This window comes from Petaurus breviceps, unplaced genomic scaffold, assembly GCF_028583685.1.
Source record: "Petaurus breviceps papuanus isolate PSGF00001 unplaced genomic scaffold, PetGlider_PUasm1.0 80, whole genome shotgun sequence".
Lineage (NCBI taxonomy): Eukaryota > Metazoa > Chordata > Mammalia > Diprotodontia > Petauridae > Petaurus > Petaurus breviceps.
Window position 1 is genome coordinate 2,737,225 of NW_027186540.1, and position 19,610 is coordinate 2,756,834.

The following is a 19,610-nucleotide window of genomic DNA, read 5'->3' on the forward strand; positions in this document are numbered from 1 at the left end:
TTTAAATTATTTCTCCTGGATCTATTTTTCAGGTTAGTGGTTTTTCCAATGAGATATTTCACATTGCCTTCTATTTTTTTTCATTTGTTTGGATCTATTTAATAGATCTTGATTTCTCATAAAGTCATTAGCTTCCATTTGCTCCAATCTAATTTTGAAGGAATTATTCTCTTCAGTGAGTTTTTGAAATACCTTTACCATCTGTCAAATTCAGCTTTTTAAGGCATTCTTCTCCTCATTGGCTTTTTGGGCCTCTTTTGCCATTTGAGTTAATATATTTTTAAGGTGTTATTTTCTTCAGTCAGGTTGTTGACTCTCTTTTCATGATTTTCTTGCATCATACCCATTTCTCTTCCCCGTTTTTCCTCTACTTCTCTTACTTGATTTTCAGAATCCTTCTTGAGCTTCTCCATGGCCTGTAACCAATTCATATTTTTCTTGGAAGCTTTTGATGCAATGAGTTCTGACTTTGTTGTCTTCCTCCTGTTCCATGCTTTGACCCTTTTTGTCCCCCAAAAAGGATTCTATGGTCTGTTTGTACTTCCTCTGCTTGCTCATGTTGCCACTCAATTGCTTAACTTTTGAGCTGTTTGCCACAGTAGAACTCCGCTTCCAGAGAGGAGAATTTTGTCCCAAATCACTGGGGTTTTCATAAATGTTGTCAGTGGTCTGAGGAGGGTACCCTCTCTATGCACACCACACTGGCAAACTGGAATCTCTCACCCCAGCACCATTGCCCAAGAAAGCGACCCAGATCCAAGCAGGTTAAAGCAAGAGCTATTACCCTTGAATGGTCACTTGGTCCCACTATCTGTAGGCCAGGAGCTCCTGAGGCAGCCACGCCCAGAAGCTGCAGCCACCATGCCTCTGGCACCTATCACCTTGGGGGCTCTTCCTTTCCAACAGAGTTCCAGACTGACCTTTTACTTTCTTCTTGGTGTTTATGGGTTGAAAATCTGGAAACCACCCCAGCTGCTGATGATTCACTCTCCTGATGTCTGCTCCAGCCACTGCTGCTTCCCTGGGGCCAAAACTGTGTGGCTTACGTGGGACTGTGCTTGGCTCCCAGCACGCTGCAATAGACCTTTCCTGCCAGCCTGCCAGGCTTCCTTCAGTGGGAGACTTGTTTCTCTCTGTCACTTTGTGGATTCCGTAGCTCTAAAGTTTGTTTAGAGTCATATTTTATAGGTATTTGAAGTGGTTGTGGGGAGAGGTCACAGAACTTCCTGCTTCTACTCTGCCATCTTGGCTCCACCCTTTCCTATATTTACTATTACATCTCTCACTGCAGACAGCCAACTCTTCCAACAAAGAATATTTTTTTTAAAAAGAGAAACAAAAGATTTAATAGAACTAATCGCTATAAAGAAAAAAACATGCCATTATTGGTAGTGCCCTACATCTTAAAAAAAAATACAGATGAAGCTGTCTTCTTGTATCTTTTCCTTGAGTTCATGTTTAGGTCATTATAATCACAAAGCATTCAGTTTCAATTACTGTGTTGTCATTCTTTCCATTGACATCTTTTAGTCACTGTGTATATTGTTTTCCCTGCTCTGCTTGTTTTACTTTGTACCAATTCATTCAAGTTTTCCCAGAATTTTTTTGTATGCCTTATATTGTTTCTAATAGCACAGTAACAGAACAATAACAGTAATAATAATAGCATGTATGTATGTCTAAATCTATGACTCTTTGATAACATGATTCTCTCTTTAGGATTTCCTCAAGTCTATTAATTCATACAAATTACTACTACAACACCTCATTTTATCTAATATGTTTATTTTAAATAACATTTAGCCTTCCATGACTATATTTCAGTCAAAACTCAGTCATATATTTGGGGCCAAATGTACCTCATTGCTTTGAGATCCCTCGTTCACTATGTTTATTATTCAGATCCTACAAATTGGCACATGAGTATTATTATTTCCCCTTTTCCTGGATAGTTTCCTATGCATTACAAGGTCTCCCTAATGTTATTATTCCTATTTTATGTCTTCTATTACATTTTCTTAGCAGATCTATGTGAATAATTTCCACATGCACCTCTACCCCTTATTTTTCAGTTTACAACTTTCTCGTCCAAATCCACAAATCTCTAGGCAAATTTATTCTCCCCTTGTCTTATTAGATATTTTGTGTTTCTGGAAGAGAGCCATCATTCCTTAATCCTAAATCATAATCCAGAATTCTAGTTCCTATTCTCTCATCAAAAAGGTTATCAGACCAAAAAATTATTTTATTAAGAGCAAGACTAAAACACTTGCTATATTCTAAACAAAATGAGAAGCAGGTATGATCTTTATCTATCTATCTATCTATCCACATATGTGTATGTGTATATGTACATATGTATGTGTGCATATGTATATGTGTGTACATGCACATGCACACACATACATACATAGGGATTCCAAAAAATTAAATGCCCCCAAATTAATCACTGAACAAACTTTTCTGGCTTGTAAATTTATGCTGCACTTTGGGTACCAGGTTGAATGGTTTAATATTTTCCTGGTGGGTTCATATATCTCTTATAAAGTGGTTTTGCAGGTGTTGTAGCATCCAGCAGGAATGGTGGTTACATTTATATAAATGAGAGTGAAATACATTCTAAGAGCATCTCTTTTGAGGTTCAATCTTTGTTTTTTAGTTTGTTTGTTTCTTCTTTTTCCCCCTATGCAGTATTTCTTTTGAAGTTCAGAGCCAAGGCAGAGAGTATGATTTTGGTGGGTGTAACTTTTGAATACATAAAACAGCAGCTTTAATCTCAGGTTATGATTGACACTGAACAAAAGTACAGAATATTTCTTTGTTCTCTGACGCACACAGGGATATGTATTTGTGCATATAGGAGTGTGCTATGTGTATGTTGTATTTTTGTTCATTGTGAAGCAAAAGATCTGGGAAGTCCAGGGGTAGACCTTTAATGAACCTGGCAGTCTTTGAGCTGTCTCTCCTAAAGAACAATTCTAATGACAGGCATGACACGTAATCTAAGAGAAGGTGACACCAAAGTCTCTGTTTGGGGAGGACTGCCAAGGGAGACTCGGTTACAGCTCTGCTGAGTGGTTCCCTTAAGGTGAGCTGGCTTTTGAGAGCTTGGGAAGAGTTAGAATATTTAGAGTCCTTGTCATAACCTTCAGGACAACACCCTGATTTTCAACAAAGAGGCAGCAGTGGGTTAAGAGTAAGATACCTTCCCTATATCACTTCAGGTTACTAAAGTAGACAGACTACTCAAAGGAAGCAAAGGAAATTGTACTCATAGACAATTTTCAGGTTTTTAACTTCTCAAAGATATAGGATGAATAGTCTAGGTTTTTATTGGGGTGGGGTGGGGTGGGGGTGAGGGAAGTTTCCCCTCTACAGCAAACACTATTACAGAAATGCATTAGCACTTTAAATGTCAGAGGCCCTGGAGACTCTAGAGGTGTTAAGCAGGAGAGGAAATGGCATTCAGAGATCTTCTGTGTTGTCAGGTGTCACCCAGAACTTCTGTCAGTCTTAAAAAATTCCCCATCATCCAAAAAATTTTAAAAGGACATGGGGGTGGGGGGAAGGTGTTGAAATAAGCAGCTTCTATGGTTCCTTCTTGCTTGAAATCTATGATCTTATGATAATTCCTTAGCCAAGAATTCCACACAGAGCATGCTATACTTACCAACTTGCCCCTAGCCCCTCTTTTGTTGCTCTGGGCCATCATGCGTGTCAAGGTCAGACTAATTTTGTGCACAGGTAGAAAAGCCCAAGATGGGATAAGTAGATACGCTGAGGCTCAGGTATGGAGTTCTGGATATTAGGTCTCTGATACTGTCTTTCACCTAATTTTTACATGGCTCTCAGTTAGTGTGGGTCAACTGGTGTTCATGTGTATATTTCACAATGGTAATTAGGGATTATCCAAGAAAAGAAAAAAAAAACAGATGTAGGAAGGTTGGTTGTTTGTTTGTTTTTTCCCCGTGATCCAGCATTTCCTTCCAGGAGCCTGTGAAGCCCTTTGGGGCTTATATCAGGCAAAACCCACAGTCACCTTCAACAGCTACTTTTGCTGTTGCTTTTATGAAATGTGAGCTATGACCAGCCTACTGAGGCAAGAAACAGTTTTGCACATGTGGGTTTGTGCTTTATCAGTACTTTTCTACTCGGAAAGTTCTGTCGATGGCTCCCCGAAGCCCGCTGCAGTTTAAGCCCATTTCTTCTTGTTCTGCCATTAGTGGAGATGGGGGACAGCTGGTCACCTATCTCTTGTAAAGGGGAGTGAATGGTGTAGTTATTCATGTAGCACCCAAATACTAGCATTTCTATAACTGCTTGACCATATTTTAATTTAATTCAACACACATTTATTAACTGCCTACTATGTGCAAGACACTGCTCTAACATCCAGTCAGAAAAATCAAGCATTGTTTTAAACTAGTGTTTGCTTGTTGATTGATTGAGTACCCTGTATGATAACACTGCAGTTTTGGTACTTTTCCAGAAATGTAAAAAATAGGACCAAGCTATCTCAGGAAACTCACATGGTGTGGGGGCCATTTGCAGTAGCTTCAGACCAAACACTTTCCTTTTCCCAATTTTCCATTTACTGTTTAAAACATCATCTTCCCAACCAAGAGGATTCACAACGTTCATGTCCTCTCTGACTCCTCATACTCACTAATCCCACATATCCAATCTGCTGTCAAATCTTGTCATTTTCACGTTCAGAGCATCTCTCTTCCTCTTCTATTCATTTCCTCTCCACTCATAGAGCCACCACTCTAATGCCCTAATCAGCTTTCATGTGGACTATTTCAATAGCCTTTTGTTTTATTTTAGTTTATTTAAGACTGATTCTCCTTATCTCACCCAGGCTGGAAGTATATCCAACCCTACTTTTGATCTTCATGGAAGCTTTGACGCACTCTGTTTCTGACCTGAACCAGTTCTCCTTTCCTTAGGAAGCCTGATGGCACCCTCCTCTAGTGGGCTAAACATATTTATCCCAGGCTTAATTCAGACAGTTCTGAATTCCCAGAATTCTGCAGTTCTGAACTCCCAAACACAAGTGATCTACCAACCTCAGCCTCCCTAGTAGCAAGTACTGCAGCCATGTAGCACCATAGTAGGCTACAACAGCCTTCTAATTGGTCTTCTCTGTCTTAGATCTCTCTCCACTCCAATCTGTCCCCCATTAAACTGCCAAAAGATTTTCCTAAAGTGCAGGTCTGACCATGTCATCACCACCTTCCACTCCCCAATCCTCACATGTTCTCAGTAAATCCCAGTGGCTTCCTATTAACCTCTAGGATCAAATATAAAATTCTCTGTTTGGAATTTAAAGCCCTTCCCCACCTAAACCCTCTGTATCTTTCTAATCTTTTTGTTCTTTACTCCCCTCTATGGCTGTATCCTATGATCCAGCCATAATGAGCTACTGGCTTTTCCTCAAGCACAATACTGATCTGTCCTGGTTACTTTTGCACTGTCTGTTCCCCATGACTGGAATGCTTTCCCTTCTCCCTTCCACATCTCTTTCGCTTCTTTTAAGACTCAATTCAAATTCACTCTTCTGTAAGAGGTCTTTCTTGGTTCTCCATCTACTGGCACCTTCCCATCTGAGATTACATTACATTTATTCTCTCTGTAATTTGTAGATACTGTATATCATGATTTTATTATTGTCTCCCAAATTAGAATATGAGCTCCTTGAGGGCAGGGATTTTGTATTATTCTTTCTTTTTATCTTCAATGCTTAGCACAATACCTGAAACATTATAAATGCTTAATCAATGCTCGATGACTGATTCATTTAGAGGAATACCTACAACTTTCTATAGCTCACCTAGGACTTTATTACATACTCTCCTCTATCCTGCTTCATTCTACTGGTCAAATTAGCCCTCAGCTGTATTAAGAAAAACTTTCTTGTTGAATAACCATTTATTTAGCAAATATTTACAAATATTTAGAATATTTACATTGCTACATGTAATGCACAATGTGCAAGACCCTGTATATGACCCAGAGAAGAGTGACTTGTGTCTATCCCCATGAAATTTATGGTCTACTAGGAAGGATGGAATTGTTGCTTTTCATATGTGTATGCCTTAGTAGAAGTTTCCTGTTGGCAAGGATAGTACTAAGCCTCATACTACTTTCAATCCCATGGTACCCTGCCCAGTGTGAAATATGTGGTAATACTAATCTTGTACTTAATGGTTAATTGATTTTATTTAAAGTCACACTAAACCAAAAAAGTATCCCACCAAGAGAGATCTTTCCTTCCTGTTCTCTACTTCCAGACTGAGGTCATCAGGTTTCAACTTTAGTTCCACAACTATTTTATAATAATCCTTTGCTTCCTTGGAGCATTACCTCTTTTCTTTAGATAAGGTGCAGCCTTCCACCAGTTGACATGCAAAAAACAAAGGGGGCGCTGGGGATTCTCAAGACAGCTTGTAGTCTAAGGCAAGTTACAGCCTGCCAGAGGCTAGACCTTCTCTACTTAATCTCTTGGGTGCCATTCTCTCTATTGGCCCTTAAAAAGAGAAAAGAGAAAATGTCTAAGTAGACTCTTCAATCTAGCCATGTTAGTAGACCCTTTGCTATTGTTCAGTTGTGTCCCCATGGACCTTTGTGATCCCATGGACCATATCATGTCAATACTATCCATAGAGTTTTCTTGGCAAAGATAACTACAATGGTTTACCATTTTCTTCTCTGGTGGATGAAGGCAAACAGAGTTTAAGTGACTTGCCATACAACTTGTAAGAGTCTGGGGTCACATTTGAACTCAGGTCTTCCTGACTTCAGGCCCAGTACTCTATTCACTAAACCACCTACTCGCCATACACAATAAAAAAGCAATCTGCATCAAAATAAGAATGGAAATGTTAAGAAAAAAAAGAATTTGTTGCTCAGTAAGTTTAATTGAAGATTCCTTTTCTGGTGCATCAAAATAAAAATCAATGTTAATTCACTTTTGAAAAATCCTGAGGATCCAACACATTAGGAACTGACTTTAAAGAACATATATGGAGGCAAATAGTGTTTTTGTTTGTGATAGCAGGCAGGGGGTGGGATTAATGGGCAGTGTCACTTTCAGTCAATAGCAGGCGATCTCGATCAGGGTGAAACCAAGCAATTAGTGCCTAAAAGTGCAGAGCAAGGGAAGCAGTGAATGGAAAGGAAGTGGAGGGACTGCCCTAAACAGGGGATTAGGCCTAATGAGCAGTAAAAATCTATGAGGCAAAAAAGGGCCTGTCCCCAAGAATGAATGAAGCAAAAGCATGTTCCTGTTCTAGACTCATGTCTGCCCTGAAACACAGGATGACACTTGGATACTCCCCAAGTTGTTCCTCAAGAGACAGATGGCCCAGTAACTCTGATCTTCCTGCCCGCCTGGCTCAGGTCATCACAACGGCTCCCACCCATCCTGTAGCCTACTTTCCTCAATCCCCACACCTAAGAATTCCTAGGAATAAGTAGGCAAGAAAATATCCAGGATGTTGTTATTGTTTGCATGTGTGTTGTCCTGAGTGAGAGAGTGAGGCCTTCAAAGATACAACAACCAAATTGTTGATGCTAATGATGGAAATGATTGGCTTTGCATGGTGCATTTAAAAACAGTGGTGTTTGCAGGAAAAAGGCTTCAGATCAGTCCTTCGTTTTTTGCTTTGTTGGTTTTCTTGACTTAAGAAAGTAATAAGGGGCGGCTAGGTAGTACAGTGAATAGAGCCCTGGAGTTAGGAGGACCTGAGTTCAAATTCGGCCTCAGACACTTAACACAAAAACTAGCTGTGTGACGTTGGGCAAGTCACTTAACCCCAAGTGCCCTCCAAAAAAAAGGAAAAAAAAAGAAAGTAATGGGGGAAAATGAAATAATACATATTAAATTTGAGTGTTTCTTACATATATGTGCCTATGTGTACAATGTGTCTATATACATGCATGTCTATGTATGTTTAGATAGACATGGAGAAAGATTAGGTAGATAGATAAATAGAAGAAAGATAGATGGCTAATAAACAGAAGATAAATGATTGAAAAAATAGGAGAGGGGGGGAGATCCCCTCCCTCCCCAAGTCTGATTGTAAAACATTCACCAGCATACCCCTACCTGGAAAGAACGTGTTCTGAGAGAAAAAGAGTATTTCATGTGCTTGATCCTCTAGAGATCTCTTTGCAGTGATTTTAGCACAAGCTTGTGCCCCCTAAACATCGATGGTGTCTGAGTCATATGAATCCTAGTTTAGTCAATTTAAGTCAAATCAACACGCACTTACTGAGTGTTTACTATAGGCAAGGCACTATGCTACCAGGCCTACTGATATTTAAAACAATAAGATCAGTCCCTCCCCTTGGGAATCTTACATTATTTGGGGAAGGGAGAGAGCAGAGATGCACAAGAATATGTCTACAGATAAATGTCTATAAATTAAATAAAATGTATTTGTGAGGGGCGAGGGGGAAAGCACAAACAATTATGGAGGATCAGGAAAAGCTGGTCACATGGGAGCTAGCATTTAAAGTGACCCTTTGAGGGACCTAGGGATTCTAAGCTGCGGTAGGAGGGAGAGCATCTCAGGCACAGAGGACAGCCTGTGCAAACACAGGGAAAAGGGAGATAGAATGTCATGTATGGAGAACAGCAAAGTAGGCCGGATTGCCCTGGAACACAGAACACATGAGAGTAAGGAATATGAAATCTGTCTGGAAGCTAAATGACAGATTGTGGGAAGACTTAAATAGGGAGAGGGAGAATGATGAGTCTGAGATTGCAAACCTAAGGGACTAGAAAGATGGGTGTTGTGAATAACTAAGGAAATTGGGATGAAGGGTCATTTTAGGGAGAAAGACAGTGAATTCTGGTTTGGGTATGCTGAGTTGGAGATGTCTATGGCATATCCAGTTGAGTGGGCAGTTGGTAATGTGAGACTGGAACTGAGAACAAAGAGGAGAGCTGGATAGGTAGGTCTGAGAGTCATTCTCAAAAAGATGATAATCGGACCCATAGGAGCTAATAAGGTTAGCAAGAAAAAATGCATAGAGAAAGAAAAGCCCAGCATGGAACTTTGGGAACATATGTACATATCTCATAAGAAGGTATAGAATGAACTTTTAATTAAAAAAAAAAAAAAGAAAAAATTTCCCCAAAATGGATATTCCCTCTCTGCTTGTTAAGTAGTGCAGTGGGTAGAGCACTGAACTGAGAAGAATTGAGGTCAAATCTGGTTTCAGACACTTAGTAGCAGTGAAACCTTGGGCAAGTCACTTAGCCTCTACCTGGGATCCCTCACCTGTAAAATGGGCATAATAAGGGGTCGGCTAGGTGGCACAGTGAATAGAGCACCAGCCCTGGAGTCAGGAGGACCTGAGTTCAAGTCTGGCCTCAGACACTTTAACACAAAAAAACTAGCCATGTGACCTTGGGCAAGTCACTTAACCCCAATTGCCCTCCAAAAGGCAAAAAAAAAAAAAAATGGGCATAATAATAACTCCCCCGTCCCTTGGTTTTTGCAAGGATCAAATGAGATAATAATGGTCTCATAAGTGATTAGCGCTCTGCCTGGCACACTGCAGGACTTAATAAATGCTGGTCCGTTTCTTGTCCCCTTGCACAAGGCCTCTGTGGAAAGGAGAGTGTGCTCAGACTTGAAGTACAATTCCACTGAGGTACAGATGTAATCAAAGAGTATCTTCTGACTCCTGGCCTTGGAAATCCTTTTCTTTTCCTTTTGTAGCATCCTCAGGAAGTTCATTGCAGGGTGTGGCAATGGGGATGGATGAGTCAGCCATATTCCAAAGGGAGCATCTCTGCTGGAGCTGTTGCTAGGCTGAGTTGCTTTTCTACAAATCTAGGACACTCTTCCATAGCTGTCAGTCCCACCCTTATGGTGGATTCTGGTACCAGCCCTAGCTTCCGGTAGTAGAACCTCTGCTGGGTCCTCTGGATCTCCCAAACTCACCAGGTCATCTGGTCACCATCTTGGAACTTTTGTTTTCCTAATACATATCAGGAAAGAATAAACACTTAGAAACTTCGGCCCCGTATGCTTATAGAAACATGTACCTTCTGGGTGAGAAAATGCAGTCTGCCACTCTACCTTACTCAGTTACTCAACTTACATCTACCTTTCTTGCAGCCAGGAAGGCAAGAGACTGAGGCAACCTTTGTATGCATACTCAGTACAACTTGCTAATCAGTTCTATTGTCCCCCCAGCCAATTTGAAGGTTTTATTACAGGCATGCACAACATGTGGCCCTGCTTGTAGCCTGCCAACAGATTTCCTGCAGCCCAAGAAAAATGCAGGGTTTCCACTGCATACTCTCCTGTTTGTCACATGACCCACAGCAACCAACCATCAACAGTCTGTCTCTAGTCTAACCTTTCTACTGCCCTAAGAAATTTAACTTATTTTAATTTTGTCTCCTACCTATTGCCAAGTCCTGACCCCTGAGTCACTTGTAGCTAGAAACTGGCCTCACAAAGTTTCTACACTGTTGGATTAGAAACATGGAAAGCAGGGGCAGCCAGGTGGCTCAGCGAGTAAGAGCACTGGCTCCAGTGTCGGGATGACCTGGATCAAATCCGGGCTCAGATACTCAGCACCACACCCAGAAATAACTGGCCATGTAACCTTGAGCAAGTTACTTAACCCCGATTGCTTTAAAAAAAAAAAAAAAACAGAAGCATGGAAAGAAAAACTATGGGTGCTTTAAAAACGCGCCCCCCAATGGCCAGATCCCCCCCCCCCATTACATACACTTGGCCCTCCCAAACCTCTTCATTTTCATCATTGTGGCTCTTGGCAACATTTTAGAACCAGATCAGCAATTTGGGGTAATTGAGATTTTGGTGTGGACAAACATAGTTTGTAAATTTTTAAGAACTCCCGAGCTAAAATTTGTTTCTTTTACCAACTAGCCACATGATACACATTTTGTACTGGAACTCTTTTCATTCTCTTAAGTTTTAACTGATCTTTCTCAACTCACATGGAAATAATAGTGAGATATTAACCCATCACTTTGGTGCCACAAACCTTTATTACTCTTACTCTTTTTAATAATGCCTCTCCATTTTATCCAGTGCCCATCTTCAACTCTTTTCAGAGAATTCCCAGTGCTTTGTGGCTTAATATTTATATCTATCTCAGTACTAATATAGAACTTGATCATTGTAGAGTGTCTCACAGTTATTCTCCTTAATTATTCATCTAAGGACACCCTACTTATCCTAGTCAGTGGTCCTATTTTGTAGGCAAGGAAGCTTGAGCATTGACAACTTATGTTGTTGAGATCAGTGATTTCCTTAGGGTAATTAATTCCCTTAGGAGGAAATTCCCTCTACCTGTCCCGATCAGCAACCATTGTACAGTTGAGTGACTGCATTTCCAGAGGTCACATACAAGCAGTATGTACTGGCCAGAGAACTGTTTAAACCTAGATTTTTAAATTCTGAGGCCATCTCTGTATCCACTTGACACCCTGCCTTTTTTACTCACTGAGCTCTTCAATGAGTTAAATTATCTTACCCCAGCTTTCAGGCAGCAATGAGTTTGTGCTCACTTACTAGGCTAGCTGCCCCCATGCTGCCTCCTGTTTCTTACCTGTGACTTGGAGGCGATTATTGACTATCCACATAAAAACAGCTTGTGTTACACAGCATCTCAGATTGCCATCAGGCCCATTCTTTACTATCACAGCTGAGTTTTTGCTTTTTTTAAAAACCAGCTGTAAGTTTTATGTTTCAGTTAGTGATTTGCAATAGCTCCAGCCTCCTCCCCCTCCCCACCCTCACCCCAAAGCATAAGGTAGCCTTTAAAAAGTACCAAAGAACATGATTTAATGGAACTCAGTTTAGTTTCCTACTACTGTTCCTGGTTTCCCTATGACACCAACCATCTTTCTAGACTTTTCTTGTTGAGATACAGTGATCTGACTGTGGATGAAGGTCTCATTTCTCAGGCAGACAATTTAGGGGGCAGGACAACTAATTGCCTCATATTAATATCAAATTCTAGAAGGAAATGTTTGTTTTGAACTTTGGGCATCAGCTAAATTCTTCTGTCAGGAATCCTCTGTGGGTTCATTCTCCTCTTTTTCAGTAATGTAGCAGTTTTTTTAGTTGTTTCTTAATTAAAGAGGGCAATGTTAGTTATCTGAAGTCTAGAGCTTAACAGGTTTCATGTTCACATTCCAAGATTGTCCTTTTAGGCTAGAAGGTCTATGCTGACTAAAGAGAAGTGTCTGAAGTCCCTCTCCTTCACCATGAAAGATATTTTATAGAATCACATTATACTTCCCAGAAGACTTGGTATTATTTTGTTGTATTGAGCTGTTGTGTTACACACCTTCATTTTGCAGTATAAACCTTAAAACATAAACACTTGAGCCACTGAATAAAGTCAGTGAGATTAATTTTTCATCCTGCATTTTAGGAACCTGTTACAGAACTCTGTTAAACTCTAAATACATATGAACCACAAAGAAAAAATGCAAATAGCAAATTAAATAGATAATAGATATTGGCATAATCACACATTCTCCCTATGGTTCATTTGGTATTGGTGTTTTATTTTCTTCAAAAGTCAGTCTACTTTCTTTAGTTTGATTTTAAGGACTTTCACTTAGAAGGAACGTTAACTGCCACTCCAGGCCTAAATGATTTATTTCTTTTTTAGTTACACTTAGGACAGTGATGGTACATAATGGGCTCTAATGAGTGTTTATTGAATTTCCTGTTGATTTTTTCTGAAAACTTATTTTTTAAAAATTATCAGGCATTTATTTTTTCCCTCCTTTCTACCTCCCTCCCACTGAGAAAATAAAAAAAAAACATAAAACCCTTTCAACAAATTAGCCAGCAAAGCAAAATAAATTCCCTCATAGGAAAGGTCTAAAAATGTATGTCAATCTACATATTATTCCAGTATTTCTCTGTCATGAGGTCAGAAGCATTTCTTTTTAAAAATCCTGAGTCCTGTAGAATCATGGCTAAGCATTATGTTGATCAGAGTTTTAAAGTCTCTGAGAATTGTGCTTTTCTAGAATGTTGATGTTATAGGATAAATTGCTCTTTATATTGTATCAGTTCACACAAGTCTTTTCAGATTTCTCTGAAACTGTCTCTTCATTTCTTTTAGAAAAAAATAGCATTCTATTATAGCTAGGTAGCTCAGTGATGGCATACAGTCAAGAAGACCTGAGTTCAAATCCAGCCTCAGATACTTGATGCCTGTGACCCTGGGCAAGTCACTTAACGTCTGTTTACCTTAATCCACTGGAAAAGAAAATGGCAAACCATTCCAGTATCTTTGCCAAGAAAACCCTCTGAACAGTATGTCCACAAGGTCACAGAGAATCACGACATGACTGAATGACTGAACAACAACAAAAGTATATTATAAAAAGGGCTCCCATAATAAGATGAGTGACCCAGTAGCAACCATTACAATGCTGATGGACTTAGAGAAAGCTAAGTGAAGTCATGAAGTGAATATTGCAAGACTTGGGAGTCAGGAAGACCCGAATTTAAATTCTTCCTTCAACACTAGTGTGTGACTCTGGGCAAGTCACAGAACTTCTCTCTTTTTCTCTGAACCCCCTTCTTACTCTAAATCTATAACTATGATGTGATCTTGATTCATACTTGTGAATCACACCACCATCTTCAAATATTAAATGCCTAAAATACATACCCTATTTCGATCATCTCTCTATGTAGATATAGCATTTCCATACATCATCACTTAATCTATAATTTAGTTTCTACTACTGTTACAAGGTAACATAAGAATATAATATCATACAAGAAATTTCACTGCCTATTTTATACAGAATAGCTTGTTAAGGGCTGGAAGAGAATCAAAGTTTACATACAATGTGATCTCTGCCTTCAAGAGGTTTACAATTAAATAATTATGATAACTGTCACTTATTTTATTTTCCCATGTGCCAGGCACTGTGTTAAGTTCTTTACAATTATTATCTCATTTGATCCTCACAATAACCTGCTAGGTAGGTGCTGTTATTATCCTTGTTTTACAAATGAGGAAACTGAGGCCAAGGTGAAGTGACTTGGCCAGGATCACCATGCTAAGTGTCTGAGGCTGGATTTGAACTTGGATCTTTCTGACTCCGGGCCTGGTGCTCTATCTACCATACCACCTAGCTTTCCAAATTAGGACATAGTTCACCAATGCAACATTATGTGACAAGTGCTTTTTGTTCCCCCTTTTTGGTCCAAACCAGTGATTTTAGTGGTATAGAGAAATATGTGCATTATACATAGTGTATGTGTGCATGAGTGTGCATGTGCATGTGTGTACACACATGTGTGCGTGTGTCCGCAAACATCTTCATTTTGAACTCCTGAGATATTAAAACACAGGTGGCATTACTGGCCCCATTTAACTACTGGGGAAAACAGGCACCAAGTGAATGAGTGATTTCTGCTTAGGTGTTCACTACCAGTCATTAATGGAATAAAGATAAGACCTCTTGTCTCCCTAAGGTTCCTCTGTTTCAGCTGCTCATTTATACAGTGTTTTATAGTTAGAAACCCGCATCTTATATTTTTACACAATCCCTTTACTTTGAAAAGATAAACCACTTTTGTCCGTTCTCTAAAATATCTTTCAGATCCCAGAAAATGAAAAATAATTGTCTTAGGGGCAAGGAACCCAGTCTTTATTGTTTGACCTTGGCTAATATAGTTACAGTTTCTACAGCATATAAATTGAAATCTCCATCTTCAAAAAAGAGAAAATAGAAATTACTCTTTGCATATTCAACTGGCCATTTTGGTGTGTTGAGACTGTCATGAACTTTGAGATCTAGAAGGCTCACAGAGATTGTGGAATCCATTACCCTCATTTCATAAATGTGGAAATTTAGGCCCAGTGCAATGAAGCAACTTACTCAAAGTCACATAGTAAGTTGTCGGCAGAGCATAACAAGGGTCTCTTGTTTCCTTTTCAGTCTTAGCAAAGTAACTAATTCCATTTGTAGTGATACTCATGTGATAACCCCATACAGGAGTTAGAAGTACCTACATCCTCTAGAAGCTCCATTTTTGCCTCCTTTGTCAGGTTGCCTTGAACTTGACTCACATTTAGAGGATTTGGGGAGTTTGTGGTATTAAAGAACTTCGAAAGTTCCAAAGTTTTTCTCCTCTGGTTCCTTTCCTGAGATGAGTGATGGACCCTGACCTTGTCACCTTCCCTGCTATGACAAGACCACAAGAAAAGATGACTCCAACTGTGTATTCATTGTAACTGAAAGGGAATGAGGCAAAAATCTTTCTAAGTGGGCAAATCAGGTCTTGCATCAATAACCTGTTACGTTTGCTATTGAATTATAGAATAAATAAAATGTAACCCATGCTAATCTCATCAGATGGGATAGAAAAGAGATAATTGATTTTTTTTAAACTTTTTTTGGTTTCTTATCTCCCTCTCACTCCCCCATTTTTAGGTGGTAATTAGAAATACTAATGCCAACCAGGCAAGAGTGAATGCAAACAAGACCCCTATAGGCAGTACAGTGCATTAATGTAAAAATATGCCCAGACAACATAACTTGTCAGAGAGGATTATTTCTACTTAGTGAATCTGCAGGGGCCCCTTTGCTCCACCATTCAGCATTTGACTAAGATTGGGGGTGGGAAAAAGAGAAGTGGGGGAGGGAAGGAGGGAGCGAGGGGAGAGAGAGAGAGAGAGAGACAGAGAGAGAGAGAGAGACAGAGAGAGAGAGAGAGAGAGAGAGAGAGAGAGAGAGAGAGAGAGAGAGAGAGAGAGAGAGAGAGAGAGAGAGAGAGAGAGAGAGAGAGCGAGCGCATTAGTGAACAGCTACTGTGGCATTGATGTTTGAGCGCACTTCTGAACTGGCTTTTGTTGAGAGTATCGGTGTAGAAAGCATGCGCTGTCCCAAATCCGCTGTTACTATGAGAAATGAGGATCTGCTTTTAAGGTATGTTGTCATCTCCTTTGTTTTTAATGTATGCTTTTCAGTTGCCAGGGCTGACTGTGACAATAACTATACTCTGAATCAAATTGCTTCTCTGCTGAGAGAGAGAGAGAGAGAGAGAGAGACAGAGAGAGAGAGAGAGAGAGAGAGAGAGAGAGAGAGATTGAAAGAGAGGGAGAAAAGGGATTGCATATTTGTACTAGTTACCTTTTGAAAGCTTACCATGTATTGACTCACTGCTATATGTGAAGGCTAGGCAACTAATTTAAAGAGCAGAATTGGGCTCTTCATTTGTCTTTCATTTTGTAGTATTTCTTTTTCATTATTATGCACTGTGCTGGGAATAATCATGGTAAAAAGGAACTAAGATGACTCCATATTAGACTTGTGCTCTAAATATCACTAATTAGAATTTAACCGACTTAAGGTAGTCCTTTGTGCTACCAGTTGAGTGCTTTTCTTCTGTTTGCCAAAATATGTACCTGTGTTTGAGGACCAGTGTACATGCATGATGCCCTGAGTCCCCAGATATTGAAAGCAAATATACATCCTTGCATGTCACTATGGTTCCATCATATACTACGAATGAGTTACCACTAACCTTTTTTGGGGGGTAGAGGGAATTATGTGAAAATTGGCATCCTGCTTTGAAAAATGTAGTCTTTTCTTTATTTGCTAGCAGACATTGTAGCACTGAATACATCTTTGGGTCTGACAATGGGACGGGCTGAACAATGGAGCTGTCAAACTAGCTTAATGCATGTCTGGAGCTGTTGTGTTTTTTTTTTCTCAACACTCTTTTTATCTTCTATAATCTTGTTTGTATAGACTATGCAGAATGAAGAGCTTTTAGTATTTCTTGTTTATGGTTGTGGGTTTAAAAAATTTAATAACCACTGTTCATAGAGCTTTTTGCATTTTGTAGCTATGTCGGTTGGATTAAGTTAGAGATTTATTGCTATCCTCTCTGTTAACTAGAGAAAGAAAACTTATTGATTGAGAAGCTTGTAATACCATTATCAATCTGGCAAATACCTTGTTGTCAGGCATGTCTTTACAATATTTAATGCCTGGTAATTTCGAGTTTTCCTGTTTTGTAGACTAAAGGCACTTACAATGTAGACAAAGTTAAGAGATTGTTTTTTTTTAATTAAATGAATTATTATTTCTAATCCTTGATTCATTTTTTTTGTAATCCAGGAAGGAGTATGGTTAGAAATCCAAGGACAAATAGTAGAACTTTTGTCCACATAATTTTGATCATAAATTATAAAATAACTATGATAATAATTATTGAGTTATAGGTCTCTCTGGGGAAATACTGACGCTTTTGTTTCTGATTCTTAATTTATTCTTATGCCTTCATTAAGTGTAGCATTATGGAAGGAAAACTGTTTTTTTTTTTCAAGCTTTCCAAAATAGTATTTTGAAAGACTAGTGCTTGTCTCTAATGTGGGGATAGTGAGATTTCAGGAAGAGAAAATTAAAAAATCTGTTTCTAACTTTTAAAATAAAAAAAAAAACTTTGTTTCTTTCCTGAGCATATCATTGATGGTATTAAGGTATTAAATAACAATGAATTTGCTTAATAATGGACATAATCATCCCAGAGAGTTATTTTCTCTAGCATGTATGTTGTTATGAAATATATGCACAAAAAGCAACAAAAAGGTCAATGGATTTTAGAGTTGTTTTCCACCAGATTTTTTTTAAACAAGAGAGATATCAATAAACAAAATCAAAATCTTTTAGTTGGAAGTAATGTTTCCTGGTTATATACCTTGTTAGTTTATTTTATCAGTAGTCAAGATGGAATTAGGGACAGAATTCAATGTGTATGAAAATATGTGTATTTGTGAAACAATAGATATCTTTCAAGAGTTTGGATATAAATTGTTATAGTTTAGATTTTGGAGGATATGAAATATGTTTTAATGGTATTATAAAACCATTAGTGCAAATGTGACTGGTTTTTAGCATGAGCAATTCAGATCTAGAGTGCTTTTCTTAAAACAAGAAGCTTCTGACGATATTTTTGGAAGCATTTACTGGCCCTCAGAGAACAGATAAGATGGTATCTCTTTCTCTAAAGCCGAGATGTGATACATTTTTGAAGTTACTCATCTTGTACAGAGTGGATTCTAGAATTTGCAATTATCTTGGTCTTTTACTTCCAATCTAACGTGAACTGTTCGCTCCACTGGGTGCACTAGCAATTGCTTTCAGGATGAGCTCAAAACAGGAAACTGGTGAAACCTTTCTCAGTGCCTCCAACTCACCCAGCTTATAATTTGGGAGAATCCAGATCCAGAAACCAAGCTGAAAGTAATGAATTCATGATATCTCTGTGACTTGAGGGGATGTTAAACAGTATTTTGAGAAAGCAGTCTTAACCACAATAGTTTCCTCCATTCCCCAGGTGCTCGTTAATATTGTATTTGTGTTAAGAAATAACTTTGAAACACACATGCTAGTTTCTTAGTCATGTTAAATTGCAGCTGTTTCCCTTATAACCAGTTTTATTTCTTCAAGTCTTGGGTGACTTTTGTTAGGTCAAAGTCTCTTCTGCTGTTTTTACATGTAGAAATTGAAATCCACCTTCCTAGATTCAGGAAGTTATCCTTTGCTTTAATTGAAAGAGCAGCTTACTTCTAGGAATTTGGTGAACTTTTCTATATCCATTTCCCTAAGTGTACCAAGATAGCTAGTCTGTTTCCTGCAATAATTCTCAATCATGTAATTCGCCCCTCCCCAACCTTGCCAAGTGACCAGAAGATGCCAAAATAAAGCATAGTTTCAAATACAAAACTATGCAAAGTTCAGATTTGCAGAGGAGGAACCATTGAAAATTCAAATGGGTAAACTGTCATTTTGAAACACTGCAGAGATCATACACAGAATATCCTCCCAAACAAGCTTTGAACCACGTCCCCATGTTTTTAATTGACTACGAAGTACAATCTCTAACCCCAAGGTATTAATATTCTCTGTGTTAAAGTAGAATAAGAACTGAAGGGTTCCCATTACCTAGTTTAAGTATATAAGATTGCAAACTATACCTTTGGGGATGAAAAAACAAAAGAGAGCATTCAATTAATATTCATATCTAGAACTTTTATAGCAAGTGCAGATTGTGCTTGAATACTTAGGAAGTCATTCAAGGAGTGAATCAATACTAATTATTGTAATCAGTAGGGTTAATTAGCAGAAGATGTGGCTGATGGAAAGTTCATTGCTTACAGCCCTGGAAACACCTATGTTGATGAAATCTAAAGGGAAGATGCCAAGGAGAGAGCTTTGTATGAAAAGAAACGGCTTTCATTTGGCATTAAAGGGGCCATACTTCCTAGAAGAGAAACATGCCTTGATTTTCGCATGGGATGGATGTCGAGGAAATGAGAAATAGCCAACTGAGTTGCTTGTAAAGCGATTTCTGTGGAAGTCATTAATGAAGTTCAGGGGCCTTCTTTGCCTACTCTGCCGCTCTGCAGCATCTATCCTCCCTCTCTTTCTCTCATATGTTAATCTGTGCAAATCTTTTCAGTTTCAGTCTTATTTATGAATCATCCTTATTAGCCTCCATTCACTTTTATAATCCGGGTACTTTCTGAGGGTTGAAGGGATTTTTTTTGGGGGGGGGGGTTTT

General features: G+C 38.9%; 1 protein-coding gene across 34 annotated transcripts in view; it reads left to right on the forward strand.

Annotated features, from left to right (window-relative positions):
• Window positions 1–19,610, forward strand: part of LOC138175978 (CUGBP Elav-like family member 2) — a 697,415-nt gene that overhangs the window by 291,060 nt on the left and 386,745 nt on the right. For 6 of the 34 annotated variants that reach the window (XM_069106591.1, XM_069106594.1, XM_069106597.1 and 3 more), the window contains exon 1: window positions 15,786–15,967. The exons of 4 other annotated variants lie outside the window; for them this stretch is intronic. In XM_069106591.1, the coding sequence (XP_068962692.1) occupies window positions 15,861–15,967 (107 nt within the window). In that variant the 5' untranslated portion in view covers window positions 15,786–15,860. Of the gene's footprint in view, window positions 1–15,784; window positions 15,968–19,610 lie in introns of those variants that run through there. 24 more of the 34 variants (XM_069106618.1, XM_069106616.1, XM_069106617.1 and 21 more) reach the window with 7 other exon arrangements.